Consider the following 19,602-nt stretch of genomic DNA (forward strand, 5'->3'; position numbering starts at 1 on the left):
AAATTGTTCCAAGTTCAACTCTAAGGCACAAAGAGACTGTCTCTCCTCCTTCATTTTGTTTTCCGTTCAACCTCCCAGGTGCCATTCTCTCTTGGTGCGGTGTTTCCTCAAGCCTGTTGGCATCTAACAATAAAGGACACCTCGTTTCCTTTCTCTTTATGCTCCCCTCACCCACACCAAGCAAATACTGGTGGTAACCCTCACCCCACCAGCTCCTTCTAGCTCAGAACCCAAGTTTCCTGTACATTTGCGTTTCCCAGCCAGCAAACCACAGAGCTGATGTAGAAAGTTAGTTTGCACAAGATTTTCCAGACCAGCGGAAGCGATCACCCTCATGCACCCAGTGTCAGCCAAGGTTGACCGCTACGTTTCCTGACCAAAATTGACTCATCAGAGACCACGATTCCAGCAGTGGAATTAATTGTGATCTCAAGGACCTGGTTTTCTGCTCCTGTGAGTCTGTCAGGGTCAGCCTGTTGGACTTGGGCTCACAAAATCATGGGCTGTGACCCTCAAATAACCATCCTCTTGGTCCTAGGCCTGACACCTACTGCCAGGCAACCCACCTGAATGTCTACGCACTCTCTGAGTGTGGCAAGTGGAAAGAGCATGGGACTGGGATCCTAGTCCCAGCCTGGCCACTTGCCTGCCGTGTGACCTTGGCCAAGTCACTCAACTTACCTGTGCTCATTTTCCATGTCTATAAAATGGGGATAAATCAATCAATCAATCAGTGGTATGTAGTGAGCTCTTACTATTGCAGAGCACTGTACTAAGAACTTGGGAGAATACAATACAACATAATTACCAGACACATTCCCTGCCCATAACAAGCTTATAGTTTAGAGGGGATGAAATACCTGTTCTCCCTCCATTTTAGACTGTGTGACAGGGAGGATGAGACCTTCTCATTTTGAATCTTAGCACTTGAGTTTGGCACACAGTAAGCACTTGATAAATTTTGTTGTTATTACTCTACCCTAATTTCTAAACCTGTGACTAGCTAGATTCATTCATTCAATCGTATTTACTGAGCACTTACTGTGTGCAGAGCACTGTACTAAGCGCTTGATTAGATCTCCCAGGTTTCACTGACAGAATAAATTTGCATTGAATACCTCTGGGCTCTATGATTAGCACGCTTGAGTTTGACCAAGCATCCGTCCTTTTCTCATTTCCGCCATGTTTTATCGCAGCAAGGTAGAAAATGGATGGGTGGCCTTCATCTTTCTTAAAAGGATCACTATTTTTTAACAGATTTGGCCGAGAGGATTTTAGATGAACTTCAAGCGTACATGCTGAAGGAGGAAATAAGAAGAACATCAATGGGGAACATCTATAACCTGATACTGAAATGATCAAAGGGTCGAGATTTTTTTTAAAAAAGGGGGTGGGGGTGGGGAAAAGGAAGGTTGGAGGACCAGTTACTAAATCATGACATTTTCATGAGCTGTCTAAAAGATTGGTGATGAGGATGATTTAATTAAATTGACCTTTAAATCCCACCCCGCTTCCTGGAGGGTCAGGCTAATCTTGGGCCTCCCACTGTGGAGATAAACATTTCCACTGCCGACTTGGAGGGGATGGCGGGAGGGAGACTAGCACCATTAATCCTTCTCTGGAGGAAAAAAGGCAATATGTTTCCAATTAGAAATGTCACCTGCCCTCGAAAAACAAATCTCATCGCTCATGACGTGTTGTCGGGAGCCGATCTGGTACCGGGCTCTGCCAGCCGCGGACTGTCCGACAAAACCTCTCCCGGAGATTAGCGCTATCGAGCCATTAAAAATGAATGAGGGGAAAATTGCTTTGGCCATTTGAAGTCATTTGTCAGAATCTCGTCAATCAGAATGGAAAACAACAAGGTGAAAATGAACCCTACTCAAACCATATCCCAACCTGCCTGAAGATAATTATCCGACAATTACTCTCCCCACCTTCTAAGCCTTATTGAAGGCACATCTCCTCCAAGAGGCCTTCCCTGACTAAGCCGTCATTTCCTCTTCTCCCACTCTCTTCCACGTCCCCCTGATTTGCTGCTCCTTTTATTCACCTGCCCCCACCCCCGCCCCACAGTACTTAGGTACATCTCCGTAATTTTATTTATTTATATTAATGTCTGTCTCCCCCTGAAGACTTCAAGCTCGCTGTGGGCAAGGAATGTGTCAGTTATATACTGTTCCATTGTACTATCCCAAGCACTTAGCACAGCACTCTGCCCACAGTAAGCACTCAATAAATATGATTGATTGACTGACTGAAGTGCAATGTGGGGTGCAAACATTTCCCAACTTGGCCTCACTGTCCACCCCCTCGCCTGGGCGGCGGACCCTCAGGTCTGATCTCAACCCCCCTTAGGAGCCTTAACTGAGGGTCCATAGTTCCTTGAAGTCTCTGACCCAGGAAGAATTCATCCTAAATGATCACTCAGCACCAGGACTGCCAGAACTGGCGAGGGACTGGCTTTAGTGAGGTAAGCAGCGTGGCCTACTGAATAGAGCATGGGCCTAGGGGTCAGAAGGACCTGGGTTCTAATCTCAGCTCCACCACTTGTCTGCTGTATGACCCTGGGCAAGTCGCTTCACTTCCTCTATGTCGCCGTTCCCTCACCTGTAAAATGGGGATTAATACTGTGGGACAGGGACTGTGTCAAACTCGATTACTGTATTCATCCCAGCACTTAGTGTGGTGCTTGACATATAGTAAGCGTTAAACGAATATCACAATTATTATTCTTATTAGTGAGGGAAGGCTGGCCTGTAGGTACAGAAAGACCTGTCCTTGAGGAGAAAAGGTCCCTGTTTTTTTACTTGTTCTAAGTTTTAGAGGAGCTGTGGGCAAGAACATGGACATGATGAAGGGTCGGGATAGACAGGCACAGTACACAGCGTGTTGGAGAATGTGCCCTTACAGTGAGCAAAGAGGCGGTCTCTGACCCTGACCATCCAACTGACACCCACCTCTCCTGCGTCCTTCGGATCATCCCAGTTCAAGCATAGATCACCGTTCCCAGCAGAGGCTTTGGGGAAAGAAGAGACACTTGGGAATTGGGACCAAGTTGGAGGTGCCGAGTCCTACAGGTATTTTCCTTCTCTCACTTGTAATGACCTGTTTTTTTAGAAATTTTGTGGCCCATTTTTTTTCTTTCCTGGTGGGGCATTTCATGGTTTTAACTGATCTCATTTTATCTGTTTAATCCTGACATCCCTGTTGGGAATTGATCTCTTCTGGGACATGACCCCAGGAGTTCACGGCCTTAGGCAGCTAACCCCCAAAACACAGAGAAATAAATATATCCCCACTTCTGTAAAATGAAAAACAGTGAATGTGAGACTTTTATCGGACCCACTGAAGGCCTCACTTTGATGGTCAGTCCTTATGTCCATGCCAAGAAACCTGGTCAATAACATCTTCATCATCATATAAGCAGCGTGACCTAAGTGGACGGAGCAGCGGCCTGGGAGTCGGAAGACCTGGGTTCTAAGGCCAGCTCTGTCAGTTGCCTGCTGGGTGACCCAGGGCAAGTCGCTTCACTTCACAGTGCCTCGGTTCCCTCATCTGTAAAATGGGAATTTAATAACCTGTTCTCCCTCCTGCTTAGCCTGTGAGCCCCATGTGGGACAGGGACTGTATCTGCCCCAGCGCTTAGAAGAGTGCTTGACACATAGTAAGCGCTTAACAAATACCATAAAAAATAATAATGAGATCCACCTGCCCCAGCCCTTTCACTTCAGCTTTGAGCTCCAAGGATTTCACCTGTTCAAAGGTTTAGCTCTTTGTAACTAGTGTAGAGGCTACAACAATCTCTAGGTCTCCATCCCATTCCTCTGTCACCAGGCCTGGTTTCCAGAATCCCACCCGGTATTTCAGTCTCGTGTCCCTAACAGTTCACTCAGATGTATTAAAATTGTCCTATCCATCTATGGAGAACTGGCTGGAAATGTGCTCTAGATTGATTCCCTGGACCTCAGCCCTTGTGCCCACCACACCCTAGGTAAATGAATCTCTTGTCCTTCTGATTGGTGCCCAAAATGGCCCCTCTCGCCCCTTGCCCAGAGCATGTGTCAGGGTTTAAGATGCATCTCCGTGTCATCCAGTGGGATCCGGGGTCCCTCCCAAGGCAGTCTTAACGTCTGCTCACTCGGCTGTGTCTGATAACAGATTTAGAAAAGAATTATGGCCAGACGGAAGGCCACCCGAGAGACCATTTCACCTTGGCCGTGGACACTAATGAACCAGTGTGTTTGTAAAATAGCTGTCTTAACCTTGGCACTTCCCTGGTGTTTGCTAGAAAGGATTGGAAAAAAACAGCCTCCCCTGGCACAAGCACGGGAAAAGGGAAAACTCTGGGGCCTTGTTTTTGAGATTTTAAAAATCCAGATTTTTGTCAGACTTCTTTTTCTTTCTCTTTTCAGGGTCTCGGTATTGCAAGAATGAGCTAAACGCCAACGAGGAAGAAAAAGGTCTCTCTCCTGTCATCCTGGAAGTGGATCTTGGCAAGTCTCTCCAAGAGACTCTCATCAGAGGAAAAGTGGCTGGGGTAGAACTAGAGGGTGAGACAGGTGCCAGGAGGAAGTGAACAGTGTGTTTCAGAACTCGTAATAATAGCCATAATTGTGGTATGTGTCAAGCACTGTACTAAGCACTGAGGGAGAGACTAGAATCATCAGGTCCCATACGGGGCACACAGAGAACAGGAATTGAACCTCCATTCTGCAGGTGAGGGAACTGAGGCCCAGAGAAGAGAAGTGACTTGCCCCAAGTCACACAGCAGGACAGCGGAAGAACCAGGGTTAGAACCCAGGTCCTTTAACTCCCAGGCCTACGCTCTTCCCACCAGGCCACGCTGCTTCTCATCAGCTGGACAGAATGCAGGTGCCAGGCCCACAGGGCAAATCCTCAAATGAGATACATCAAGGGATACGTAGGGAACAGTGAGAACCCTTTGGCTTTACCTCTGCTGCCGTGGATCATGATGACTCTCAACCTCACGTTCAGCAACATATGGTTGTTTGCTTTTACTAAGCCCCCTCTCCCCAAACCCCCATCTGTCTCAGTTGTATCCTCAGCCCTTTTCTCCCTCAGCCCCAGCACAAAGGGGTTTCATTTTCCACGATTAGTATGGATGGGCCTCGGCGGAGGAACTGATATATTTGTACTCATGTTAATAAAAGTGTAAACGAGAAGAGCCCTGTGCGATTATTGTCATCGTCAGCGTTAAGGCCGCTGGGAGGACTGTGGTGCATCTGAATTTTCTTGGCATTGTTCAAGCGTTGTTTGAAACTGATGTTTAGAAACTGTCAGACTGGGCTGGAGAACACCTAGGCTCCTGCCTCCCAACTGGGGTTTAATGTTTCCTTTGTGGGGGAAGAATAAATAGCATTGTGGAGTGGGGGCTGCTTGTTTTCTCTGGACAGTGAACTGTTCTCTGGTGGCACAGAGCCTATTTGTCAATAGGCATACAAAGCCTGCTTATCTCAGTCAAAAATGCCCTGTTTTTGTTTTGTTTTTTTGTCCTCTTGCTGATGCTGCGTGGAACATCTGAAATGCCATTTTCAGGCTGCCTTGTGCCTTGCTCACCTTCAGATTCCCCAAGCTGTCTTCCAGCCTCTGTTTAGATGGGTCTTCTCATCTCCAGGGAAGTGTCCTTTGGAAGTCATTTTAGTACCTCTCTTCCAACAAGTGCTAATCAGAGCTACTTGCATCCAGGGTGGAACCCAGAAAACGTTTCCCCTTTTGTGACGGTCTCTCACCGTCTTCTTGAACCAGCTGCTCACACCTGTCTTTGCTGCTGTTTTCGCTCAGCAAAACGGAGGCATTTAATACCTGCCCTTTCCCCACCACGATGCTGAGAGAATGAAAATGAGATTGACAGGTTAACGAACATTTCGAAAATGAACGTGAAAGTTCGGGAGGGTGGTGGGACCCTATTTGCCTGGATGATTTGTGTGATGGTGCTGAATTGTGTAGTATATCCAGATTGCTTGAGGCCGAGCACAGAAGTCTGGATATTTCAGATGAATCCCGCTGACGCCACGAGTCCAATTCTGATTCAGAGCTGCCCATGCTAAGGCATAGGCTGCTGAAGTGAGGTGGGGAGATGGGAGGGACGTGAGGAAGGGGAGGCCTGTCGGTGCTTCTGTTGATATTTCTGAGTTGTTTCAGAAGCTGGGCCGTGGATCTGGGAAGCTAGAGTCTCTCTCTCTGACCCCTTCCCCACTGGGAGCCAAGCTAGCCTGGTTACTCAAGGCAGTGGGGGCTGGTTAAATGTGGTTGAACTCTAATGCTCTCTAGTTTGTAGTGCTCTCAGACTGCTCGGCCTCTAATCGTGGGATTTACAGCTAGCGTTTAATTATGAACCCGATGAAGCCCGTCTGGAGTGAGATAAGTGAATGACTTGCACAGTAGGCAGGGAATTTGGTGTAAATGGGATATGCGCAATGTGGTGGACAAAAATCAATCGAGGCATAATCTGAAGTGCCAAGAGTAGAAAAAATTGTGTGACGTTGCATTCGTGATGTGCTTTCATTTTGAGAAAAAGCTGTTTGCATTTCAATCCTCAAGTGGGCATTTTTTTAATGTTAAAAAGGCAATGAAGAATGTACAACACCAAAGTACTTGGGCATCCATGCTCCTGATTTTTTTATGGTATTTATTAAGCGCTTATTTTGTGTCAAGCACTGTTCAATCAATCGTATTTACTGAGCACTTACTGTCTACAGAGCATTGTACTAAGTGCTTGAGAGAGTACAATATAAAAGAATTAGGTCTAAGTACTGGAGAAGCTGCAAGAGAATCAGATTGGACATAGTCCCTTTCCCAAATAGGGCTCATAGTCTAAACTGGAGGGAGAAGGATTTAATCCCCCATTTTACAGACGAGGTAACAGAGGCATAGAGAAGTAAAGTGACTTGCCTAAGTAAAATCCCAGCTCTCTCACATGTCTGCTGTGTGACCTCAGGCAAGTCACTTTACTTCTCTGTGCCTTAGTTAACTCATCTGTAAAATGGGGATTAAGACCGGGAGCCCCATATGGGACAGGGACTGTGTCCAACCTGATTACCTTGCATCTACCCCAGTGCTTATAACAGTGCTTGGCACATAGTAGCGCTTAAGAAATACCGCAATAATAATAACTTATTATTATTACTATTATGTCCCCTGACTCCCAGGCCAGCTGTTTCCAGTAGGCAATACCAATTCAACGATTGGAACAATCAGATCGAGAGGCAGCGTGGCTCAGTGGAAAGAGCCCAGGCTTTGGAGTCAGAGGTCATGGGTTCGAATCCCGGCTCTGCCAGTTGTCAGCTGTGTGACTTTGGCCAGGTCACTTCACTTCTCTGTGCCTCAGTTACCTCATCTGTAAAGTGGGGATTAAGACTGTGAGCCCCTGTGGGACAACCTGATCACCTTGTAACCTTGCCAGAGCTTAGAACAGTGCTCTGCACCTAGTAAGCGCTTAATAAATGCCATGAAAAAAAACCAAAAACGATTTGCCATTCATTATCATTGCTCTTTTCCATTATCTCTAGTATTTATCGAGTGCCTGTGTGCAGAGCCCCATACTAAAGATAGGTGAGTACAGTCTCTTTTCTGGACCCTTGGTCCAATTTCCAGAATGGACCTGGGAATCTAACACAGAACTGGGGCTGACCCTTCCCACTCAGGCACCACATGCTCCTGTTGACCAGCCCAGGACCGGATCGGCTTGTTGAGTCAGGGTGATGTGTTGCTGCTTCGTATTAAGTTTGAGGCCACCTGACCCTCGGGTCATCATCTTCTGTGGGTCCTTCTGCCTATTCAGCCGCACCATCATTCATTTACCCTGCATGGGTCTTGTTCTTCCTTGAGTGTACTCTCTGGCACTTTTCCCCGTTGAAGTTCATCCAATCTGGGAGGAGCACATTTCCAATTTGTCCAAGTCGCTTTGAATTACGCTCCTGTCTACCAGATTGTTGGCATCCTCTTCCCAATTTAGGAGCAAAAATAGAATAACTCCTAATACTTTTGTTCATGTGTAAGGAAGGAAGATTTAAACAGAATCAGAGTCACTGAGTCTGGACAGCCCGATGTTTTCTTGGAATTTAATATTAGATATCGCCATTTTCATGTGGTTTTTGATCCATTTTAATGTAGATTTTTACTAAATAGATGGTTACAGTTTGGATTATGCAGCCAATTTAGTGTATTATAATTTGGCATTTTCTTTGCTGTCTATTGGCACTTTAATGCTTTTCTATAGATTGAGACTGTACACACAAAGATGGTTTTATGATCTGAAATAGTCCAATTAGCAGGAAGAAATCATTGAACAGATTCAGAAAGACCAATAATTGAATTTAAATGTACATTTTGTATTCTTTCTCTTGAGCAGGAGGAACAAGTAGGAGAGAGTAGATTTTCTGAAGTAAGCAAGATAATTGAAAATTAATCCCTTATTAATGTAAACACTTTCATGCTGAACTGTAGGCTACTGAGTAGCCTATCTAATGAATTTCTTCTGCCTCGAGAATAGCAACTCAGCCAACTTCTACCATTGAAAAATCAGTAGATATTGCACAAAAATTTTCCCTTCAAGTTTGGCAAAATGCAGCAGAAATGAAAGCTCAGAATAATGGGCAGAGTTATTTCTCGGTTCACGACAGATGCTTCCATTTGTATTGGGAAGCCCTACTGAAAACTGAAAATGGGACGGGGTGGCTGAATTATTATGCCATAGCTGTGCCTGTGTGTTTTTTTACCCTAGAGCAAGTATGAGCACATAGACAACTTTTCACTGTTAACCGTTACACCTCCGCACACAAAGCCGCTGCAATTTGATTACTCTTGCCATCCTGTTGATTTTTATCAAAAACGGAATGACCTTGGTTGCTAGAGTAGAGAGAGCCCTTCATTTCAGACACAAAACGGTATTCTTTTAAAGACTAGCTCAGGACCTGGGTGGGATGAAGTAACTTGCTTGTTCTTTCGGCATGGGTATACATTGCCTCCTTGGGGCCTAGATTACAATCCTGGCCAAGGAGAAGAAAATATTGGTCTACCTTTCTTGAGGAGACTGGGAGGAAAAGCGTATATTCTAACTCATCCGAGATTTGTGGATTGGGTTAGAGATGAACGTAAATCAAATTATTTCTATCTGACTGGGTGAACATCGGTGAGACCTCATTAAGCCGACACTGACTACCATTCCGGATACACTGCGGTCTGTCATGGCCCCCCAAGCAGGCAATCGGGGAAGCGGCTAGAGAAGGCTCAGCAGAGTCATTTCGGTGCCACTTGATCAATCGATAGTCCCTATTGAGCTCCTACTGTGTGCTGACCAGAAGCAGCATGGAATAGTGGATAGAGCACGGGCCCGGGAATCAGAGGGTCGTGGGTTCTAATCCCGGCTCCGCCACTTGTCTGCTATGTGACCTTGGGCAAATCACTTTACTTCTCTGTGCCTCGGTTACCTCATCTGTAAAATGGGGATTGAGACTGTGAGCCCTTCCCCGCCCCCAGTGGGATGGGGACTGTCCATCCCAATTTGCTTGTATCCACCCCAGCACTTAGTACAGTGCCTGGCACATAGTAAGCGCTTTACAAGTACTATAATTATTGGAGAAACAGCGTGGCATAGTGGATAGAGCACAGGCCCGGGAGTCAGAAGGTGATGGGCTCTAATCTCGATCTGCCACTTTTCTGCTGTGTGACCTTGGGCAAGCCACTTCACCTCTCTGTGCCTCTGTTACCTCATCTGTAAAATGGGGATGGAGATAGAGCCCCACGTGGGACAGGAACTGTGTCCAACCCGATGCTTGTATCCACCCCAGCGCTTAGTACCGTGTCTGGCACATAGTAAGCACTTAACAAATACCACTATTATTATTATTAAGAGCTTGAGAGAGTCCTATAGAATTAGGAAACAAGGTCCCTGCCCTCAAGGAGCTTATATTCTAGGGGAGGAGACAGACACTAAAATAAATTACATAGAGGAGGAAATAATAGAGCAGATACACTACATTATAAGCTTTAGACTGTGTCTGCTAAATGTTGTACTTTCCCCAAGTGCTTAGTACAGTGCTCTGCAAATAGTAAGTCCTCAATAAATATGATTGCTTGATTGAGATAAAAGTATATCTGTGTATACTTGATTGCAGGTGGGTCAGTACTTAAACTCTACAGTTTAAGCTCATTTAACATATGGGCAGGGAATGTGTCTGCCAGTTTAATTGTATTCTCCCATGTGCTTAGTATGGTGCTCTGCACATAGTAAGTGCTCAGTAAATACCACTGCTTGATTGTATGATTAAACTTGATGTCCGTTTGGAAGGAGAGGAAGAGGTGGATCTTGGATGTGTTGTGAAGGAAGAACCAACAGGATCTGGCTGCAGCATCTCCAGAATTCAGCCCTTCCTCTCCATCCAAACTGCCGACATGTTGGTCCAGGCACTTATCCCGACCCAACTACTGTGCCAGCCTCTTCGCTGTTCTCTCCCTGACTCCAGCCTCTCCCCTCTCCAGTCCTTGCTTCATTCTGCTGCCCGCATCACTGTTCTAAATCATCATACTGCGCACGTCTACCCACGCCTCAAAAACCCCCAATGAGTCACCAATTCTATCTGCATCAAGCAGAAAGTGCCCCTGATGGAGAAAGTGGAGGGGATGGGGGCATTAGGGGGGTAGCCCACAGGGATTGGGGAACACTTTGAATCCTGCACTGGGACACTCCCCTTTGACCCAAGGGTCTTCTAACCGAGTGATGGTCAGGGCTCCCGACCCCTGGGTTTTCTTGGGATTTTATTGTATCTCCAAAAATGAACTCACACTTCAAAACTGCCATCATGTCATTTGAAAGCTGAAACGTGAGCCAGCTCTTGCAGCTTAGTGATGAGAACAATGAAGTCAGCAATGGAACTGGGGGTTGGAATTGGAAAGCCTGAGTTCTGATACTAATCTTGCTTCAGTCCTCCAATTCCTCACCTTAATTTATTCACATGTAAAGAGATATTGATGATACTTTCCTCACAAGCACATTGCAGTTCGAGTTCAAGCACTATTACCTCTCAGCAACTACACAGGCTTTACATTTAAAGACTTTTTTGCATTTTTAAAAAAATTTCACTTTCTCCAAAATAATTCCAAGGGGCAGCTTAATCTGTCTATATCCATTTTACAGATGGAAAAACTGAGGCATGGGGATGTTAAGATATGAGCCCCAGATTGCAGGAAGTCCATAACTACACCCAGTGTTCAAATTTCCCCTGTTGCGTCGCCCATATGTCCTTAGTCTTCTGACCTCTCTTACCGTATTCCAATGCAAAGGGCACTGGTTGGTGATCAGTCCTGAGAAAACTGACACTATGAGTCCAGAAAGTTGGTTTTGTTGTTTTACAGTATTAAGTGCTTACTATTTGCCAGCTATTGTACTGACGTGCTGGGGTAAACCCAAGTTTATCAAGTAGGCCATAGTCATAATCCCCGTTTGAAAGGTGGGGTAACTGAGGCACAGAGAAGTGAAGTGACTTGCCCAGGGTCACGCAGCAGTCGGTCCTATTAGTTTTGCCAAAACAAAATGCAAGTGAAAGCAAGCAAGCTGTGACTCATGGAACTTTGGCCGTTGATCCAATTTCCTTTCTCCCTTTTCCCTGGTGGGCCAGAATTCTCTGACGAGGAGCGCCCCATTGCCCAACGACTCCCAAGCTCGCAGCGGTGCTCGCTTCCACATCTCGTATGACAAGCGATACATCATCAAAACCATCACCAGCGAAGACGTGGCTGAGATGCACAACATCCTCAAGAAGTATCACCAGGTAACACTGATTTTGGGTCTGTGTCTTTCGGCAGGCCCCTAAGATGGCTACAAGAGCTGTGGCAACTCACTGTAAAAGGTGAAGGCTAAACTCATTCATCCACAAGTATTTAGTGCCTAAATTGTGCCAAATGCTGGGGAACACTACATGGATGAGAAGAGCAAGCAAACGATCGTGCAAGGATGTTGGGATGCGTGTGTGAGCCCTCCCCTCCTGAAAATGATTGTGATTCCTAGATTAACACTGCCCTGCTCCTATCATTTCCATTTTACTAAAGGACCCCTGAATCATTACAAAAAAATTTCATTTCAGAATTGCCAAAATCTTATATTCTCCAGCCCTGTTGTTTATTCTTTCATGTAAGCCCTGACGAGCAGCTTCTGATTAGTCAGACAACCAGCTTTATTCATGGGATTCCTACTCATTGCAGAGCACTGTATTAAAGTGCTTGGGAGAGTACAATCATTGTAGAAGACACTATCCCTGCCCTCAGGGAAGTTACAATCCAACAGGGGAGGCAGACACAGATCATTTACACTGAGGCTGGAAAACATGTCTGCTAACTGTTGTATCGTACTTTCCCAAGCACTTAGTATAGTGCTCTGCACACTGTAAGCACTCAATAAATACCACTGATCGACGGATCTATAGATAGGAGGAAGAAGAGACTAGAAAGAAGAAAAACTGGAAAAGCAAGTGCTTAAGTTGTTGAATATGGAAGTCAGAATGTTCAGAAGAGCAAAAGTGATTTTGAGTGCCTAGATACTGAGGTGATGGTTGGAAGGATAAGACCTGGGGAGGCAAAAGATTCATTAGGGAAAGTCTCCTGGCAGAGGTGAGATTTCAGAAGACCTTTGAAGATGGGGGAGAGCTGTGATCTGGTGGATTTTTACAGGGAGAGAGTTCTCGGCAAGGAGTCGGAGGCGGCAGAGTAGAGAACAACGCGCTCTGAGCAGCTGAGCTTGGGAGGAATGAAGAGAAGCAAGCTGAGGGGTGGTGGGAAAAGATAATGGGTAAGTAAGAGGGAGCAAGAACTGATGGAGTGCCTTAAAGCCAATGTTCAGGAGCTTCTGCATGATGTGGAGAGGAATGGGCAGCTCCTGGAGTTTAGGACTTGAAACTCTTCCAGTGTTATTGTTGATATTCAAAACTAGTTACTGGTATTTCCCTGCCCATCCACTCTTAGACTTCATTACCTCCCCGCTCGCTCCGACCTCCTCTTGACACAAAGTCCTGTCCTCACTGGGGTGTCAGTTGTGCTGGGAATTGGCCCCGAGGCATAGGAATCTGGTCCTGGAATCTATCCCAAGCTAAGCCCAGAGTGCAGCTTCTGTGCCCTGGTTAACTGGTTTCTGGATTGTACTCTCCCAAGCCCTTGGTACACTGATCTACAATCAATCGATCAATCACTTATTGAGCACTTACTGTGTGCAGAGTACTATCCTAAGTGCTTGGGAGAGTAAAATATAACAGTATAACAGATGCATTCTCTGTCTACAATGAGCTGACAGTCTAGAGGATGAGCTTAGAGTCTAGAGGAAGGACACAGTAAGCGCTCAGTAAATACTGTTGATTGATTGATAGATTGAAGCCATTGAGAAACAAAATCAGGTGCACGTGGAAGAGTTCCCATCTCTAGGCCATAGTTCCAAAGCTGAGCTGACAGTTCTCGGGCTTGGTCTGGAAATGGCTGTATTTTTGTAAACCCCATTTCTGGTATCTTGCACTGCTCTCTCCTCCTATAAGCCTCTAGCTGTTCTTGATCTTTGGATTAAAAAGAGAAGCATAAAGGTTATTTTGGACACCGAAGAATTCAAATTGAGTTTTGACCTTTAACTTTTATTGTAACAGAGGACAGTCAGCGCCGTTAACTGTCCCCACCTGGGACTTCCTGATTTTCCAGGAGAGTGACTGCCCTTGCAGGAGTGTACTGGGAAGGTGTCGCTTTTTATCATTAATCCATATAGTATTTTGAAGAGTAAAATGAGAGCAAATTGTGTACTCGCTGCTCCAAGGCTTTGGTGACACATCTGAGTATAAACGGAAAGGAGGATAGAGACCGTAACCTCTCCTGAGAGTGACATCCAGATTGGAATGTACGCACTATGGCCTATGGGAAAGAGGATGGGTGTGGGACTCAGAGGAACTAGGTTCTAATCCCAGCTCTGCTATTTACCTACTGTGTGACACTGGGCAAGTCTGGGCCTCAATTTCCTCATCTGCAAAATAGGGATTCAATCCCTGTTCTCCCTCCTACTTGGACTGTGAGCCCCCTGTGGGACGGACCTGGTTATCTTGTACCCAGCATTTAGTACAGTGCTTGACACATAATAGGTGCTTAACAACTACCACTGTTATTATTATTATTGTTCTTATTACTGGAGAAGTGATATCTATTCTCTTAGAACTTCTGGTCACCAAACTGGCCCTTCCCAGGCAGATTCTGGAGTAATCGCAGATTCTCGGGATACATTGTATTTATCTGTGTTTCCTCTTGGTTCGTTGGGGTTTTTTATATAGTATTTGTTAAGCACTTACTATGTGCCAAAAACTGTATTAAGGGCTGGGGTAGATACAGATGAGGGAACGGAGACACAGAGAAGTTAAGTGACTTGTCCAAGGTCACACAGCAGACAAGTGGCAGAGCCAGGATGAGAACCCAGGTACTTCTGAGTCCCAGGCCTCTGGGATTAGAACTCAGGTCTTTCGGACTCCAAGTTCTGTGCTCTATCCACTAGGCCATGTTACTTCCTCTTGTGCCCCAGACCCTAAATTTCTCCTGAAAAGGAGACCCATAACCAGAAGACTCTTAGAAATTCCTTCCGGGGGAGGAAATTCATTGCCATTAAATGGACATTTCCATATGTTTAAAACATTTTGGTCACGTCCATTTAAAGGAAAAACAAAAGAGACTAGCTCCAGTCTACTGGCAGGCCCAGTCTGAACATGGATTCAAGTTCCATGCATATGGTGTGAGAGCCTGATGGGGTTGGGAGGGGGCAGTGGCTGGCTCACTCTTCAGACTGGGAAAACCTGGCCCAAAGGAAAACAAAGTCAGCCTGGCCTAGTAGCTAAAGCATGGTGTTGGGTGTCAGGAGGACCTGGGTTCTAATCCCTGCTCTGCCACTTGCCTGCTGTGTGAGCTTGGGCAAATCACTTCATTTCTCCGGGCCATAGTTAACCTCATCTGTAAAACGGGAATTAAGACAATGAGGCCCATGTGGGACAGAGTCTGTGTCCAACCTGATTATCTTGTATCTACACCAGCATTTAATACAGTGCCTGGCACCTAGTAAGTGCATAACAAATGCTATTAAAAAATAGGGAAGCTTACACTCTTCTAAAACCAAAAACCATCAATGTTTGGGTTTTTTTTCATTAGTCATAAGGAGGCTATTTCTATGAAAGATTTTTTTTTGAGGTGGTATCATTTTTCATTAAACAGGAGTTTCCTGTTCATTTTGTGTTCATTGACTACACAGAGAACTCAGACAAAAGGCACTTAGCGTCACCACGAGAACAGATGATCCCACCATTAAAAAGCTGTGTAGAAGCAAAGAAATGTTTGGGAAGTGATGGCTTTTTAACGGGCCAAGGTAATCCTCTGAGCAGCAGCCTAGAATAACAGCAATCGCTATTAGGCATAGCAGAATATTTCCAAGGACGTTCGAAAGGATAGGTGATGTTTCTTCACTACTGTCAGTGAAAACCTGCTTTCTGCATAGTGCTTAGTTCAGGTGTTGCTTTGGGAAGAGTTGCCAGTCATCAGTGGTAATATGAGTTGTTTTTGAGCAAAGCGTTCCTAAGAGCTAAGGAAACTGAAGCCGCATTACTATTTATCTATTCAAAACTGCTGCCAATGCACCGCTACCAATCAAATTTATCTTTGACCATTCTTGCAAGTCAGCAGTTTGAGGCCAAAACAAAGTCCTGAAGTGGGAAATGTGAGGCAGTCAAATATGTCTTGATGGTGGCTGATGCTGATGGCGGCTGATGCTGTTTAGATAGCATTTACTATTAGAAAGCTGGGGTTGGAATAAGATAGGAAAAAAAGAAACCTTTGAGTGGCTGTCCCAGAATTCCAGAGGGTAGCGGGAAAGGTGCCCAGGGTTTTGTCGGGAAGCAGCAGACAGCGGTCTAAGATGCCAAAGTGGGCAATGCACTGAGGTGAGGTGTCAAGAGTGAAAAACAGCCATGGGAAAGTCTGGGATGGATTGACCGAAGGACTCAGTGCAGCCCAAGTCCCTAGAGAATCAAATGAAATCAGCCTTTGGCAGATGTTTTTCTGGTGTGAGTCCCATATGGAAAAGACATTAGAATTAGTCTTGGAGAGCAGTCTTATCATCATCATCATCACCCTAAGCATTTATCCTTATCATGCTAATTAATGCAGTCAAAGACTGTGAGCCTCATGCAGGACTTTGACTGTGCCCTAATTAACTTGTATTTTCCCCAGCGCTTAAAACAATGTTTGACACATAATAGATGCTTACAAATTCCATTAAACAGTGGTATTTATTGAGTGCTTACTGTGGGCAGAGCACTGTACTAAGCACTTGGGAGAGTATAAGTCTCCCCCTTCTAGACTGTGAGCCCATTGTTGGGTAAGGGACCGTCTCTATATGTTGCCGACCTGTACTTCCCAAGCGCTTAGTACAGTGCTCTGCACACAGTAAGCGCTCAATAAATACGATCGAATGAATGAATACAATATGAGAGAGTTGGTAGACACAATGATCTTACAGGCTGGGGGAGGCAGATGTGAATGTAGATACATAGAATATATCATTTATAGATAGGTACCTGAGTGCTGTGGGGTTGAGGGTGGGGCAGTTATCAAATGCCCAGAGGTCACTGGCACAACAGATGGGAGATGAGTGGGTGTGGTGCTTGGGAAGGAAAATCTGCTGTGGCCCTCCTGGCAAGGTCACCTAAAAGATGGGGAGAGAGTGGTGCTGATCAGTTAAGTGCCTCACTTCTGAAGGAACTAGCGGTCCCTGTGAAGTCACATTAGACATTAGATATAAATTAAAAGCAACATGGCCTTGTGGATAGAGCCCAGGCCTGGAAATCTGAAGGACCTGGGGTTCCACTCCCGACTCCTGCCACTTGTCTGTTGTGCGACTGTGGGCGGGCAAGTCACTTCACTTCTCTGGGCCTCAGTTACCTCACCTGTAAAATGGGGATTAAAACTGTGAGTGGAATGTCCTACCTGTGTAACTTGTATCTAACCCTGTGCTTAGACAGTGCCTGGCACATAGTAAGCACAGTTTACTCATTAATCAATCAATGGTATTTAGTGAACACTTACTATGTGCAGAGCACTGTACTAAGCACTTGGAAGAGTGCAGTACAACAGAATTAGCAAACATGTTCCCTGCCCATAACGAGCTTACAGTCTCATATTAATGTCTCTTTCCCCCTCTAGATCGTAAGCTCATTATGGGAAGGAATGCGTCCACTGGTTCTGTTGTACTGTACTTTCCCAAGTACCTAGTACAGTGCTCTGCATATAGTAAGCGCTCAATAAATACCACTGATTAACAGATACCACCTAGAATACAAGCGGAAACAAATCACCAAACGTGCAAGAATAAGAGCAGAGATACATACAAAATAACCCAATTAAGAAATTCTATAATTAATAAGTAGGTTCACTCAGTGTGGCTGTAACGTGTTATTTCAGTACTTAAATACACATTTTGGCTGGAACGCGATTAAGAAATTCAGCAGTGTTCTTCTGGCAATCAATCAGTGGTATTTATTGAGTGTTTACCACGTGCAGAGAACTGAACTAAGTGGTTGGGGAAAGTATGATACAACAGAGTTGACAGACAAGTTCTCTGCCCACAGTGAGTTTGTAGTCTAGAGGGGGAGACAGACACTAATATAAATAAGTAAATTACAGGTATATACATGAGTGCTGTGGGGCTGAAGGTGGGATGAATATCAAGTGCCAAAAGGGTAAAGACAGATCCAAGTATATAGATGACACGTGGAAGACGGAGCTGGGAAAAGAGGGCTTAAACGTGGAAGGCTTCTTGGAGAAAATGTCCCACTGGACTGTAAGCTCTTTGCAGGCAGGGATTGCGTCTACCAACTCTATTGAATTGTGGCCTCCCAAGTGCTTAGTACAGTGCTCCGCACACAGGAAGGGCTCAATAAGTACTACTGGTATTCATTCAATCATATTTATTGAGCGCTTACTGTGTGCAGAGCACTGTACTAAGCACTTTAGAGCAGTGGTATTGATCAAGACAAAGCTGTTTGGGCTTGGTGTGCCACGGGCACCTTCCAGTGGCATCCGAACATGCTGTAGCATGAGGTTTCACAAGAATGCAACCCTGTCATTACGGCACTAATTGGACACCCCTGATGGCTCAAATGGTTGATGAGAAGACATGACCGGGAAGGTGGAGATTAATCCGGGAACATCTCCAGGAATAGGTGGCTTTTTTGGGAGCCCGTGAGGGGAGAAGTCTCATGGGTTAACAGGATTCAGGGCAGAGGGGCTTCCATGCAAATGAATTTTGCATGTGCAAAATTCAGAGATGGGAGAGCACTCTAGGAGGAAAGAATCAAGGAACTGGCGAGGGAAAGGTGGAGTGGAAAACAACAGTCACGTCTGAGCACATGAGTGAGGTCCCACAAATTTGATTACGGTGGAAAGTGAAAAAGTTCCAGATGGTGGAAGCTGGTAAAACCTGAAGAGGACTCTGGGGGCCAGGGATAGACTGACCTTCCCCTTGGGGTCTCGAACAACAGAATCAATTCCCAGCTGTCTCATCTGTCCAGTAGAATTCAGCTGGAAGATGATAAAGGGACAACCCTATTCATGCTTCCTTTCACCCCTGTCTCAACCATCAGACTCTGGGTACTTGCCATGCTGGCTTCTCTCCAGACTCTTGTCTCTACCAAGGGGCTCAGAGGTTGAGGGCTAAGCCAGACCTCTGTGCTGGAGATAGGTTGGAATTATGTTATCTTATTTTGATGTGCCCTAGGGGGCTTAAATTGACACGGTTTCAGTCACTCAGCAGAGTCTGTCTTCTGGAAAACCAAGAGAACTTTGCCATGACCACCCCCTAGTTCTGAAAGTGTAAATGTGAATCTAAATGAAAGTTTATATGCTGAATAATTTCTCTCTCTCCTGCTCCCTCTTTCTCTCTTCCCATCTACTCTTTTATCTCCCTCGTTCCTTCTTTTTCTCTCTCTCCCCTCCCTTTCTCTCCCCTCCCTCCCTCCCTCTCTTCCTCCCACCACCTTCCCTTTCTTCTCCTCTCTCTCCCCTCCTCCCTCCCTCTGTCCCCCTCTCTTCGGTTCTGTTTCCCTCTTTTCCTCCCTTTCTCCCTCCCCTCCCTTCTTCCCCTCCCTTTCTCTCTCCCTCTCTCTCCTCCCTTTTCCCACCCACAGTACATAGTGGAATGCCACGGAATTACCCTCCTGCCTCAGTTTTTGGGCATGTACCGGCTGAATGTAGATGGAGTTGAAATATACGCGATTGTGACCAGAAACGTGTTCAGTCACCGCTTATCTGTTTACAGGAAATACGATTTAAAGGTGAGAACTTTGGGGGATTTGTCTACAGTCGTTTTGTGAGTAACGGAATCTTCTTAACCCCTATCATAGGGATTCTCTTTGGAGTTTCAGGCCCCGTCTCCCAGAGGACACATCCTGGTGGCCAAAGCTAAAAGCGTCCCCCTTTTTTTTTTTCCAGATCAGTAGCACTTGTGAGCAAAACCGGAAGACATTTCTGCAGATGACACCATTTTAGCTGTATCTTGTTTTAGTAACGGGAAGTGGTAGATAAAAA

General features: G+C 45.6%; 1 protein-coding gene across 1 annotated transcript in view; it reads left to right on the top strand.

The window, feature by feature from the left end:
• The window catches only part of PIP4K2A (phosphatidylinositol-5-phosphate 4-kinase type 2 alpha), a 157,623-nt gene that overhangs the window by 108,757 nt on the left and 29,264 nt on the right, over nt 1-19,602 (top strand). Inside the window, exons 4-5 of the mRNA XM_038755564.1 lie at nt 11,640-11,792; nt 19,203-19,349. Of these exons, the coding sequence (XP_038611492.1) occupies nt 11,640-11,792; nt 19,203-19,349 (300 nt within the window). The remainder of the gene's footprint in view (nt 1-11,639; nt 11,793-19,202; nt 19,350-19,602) is intronic.

Source organism: Tachyglossus aculeatus, chromosome 13 (genome assembly GCF_015852505.1).
Source record: "Tachyglossus aculeatus isolate mTacAcu1 chromosome 13, mTacAcu1.pri, whole genome shotgun sequence".
Lineage (NCBI taxonomy): Eukaryota > Metazoa > Chordata > Mammalia > Monotremata > Tachyglossidae > Tachyglossus > Tachyglossus aculeatus.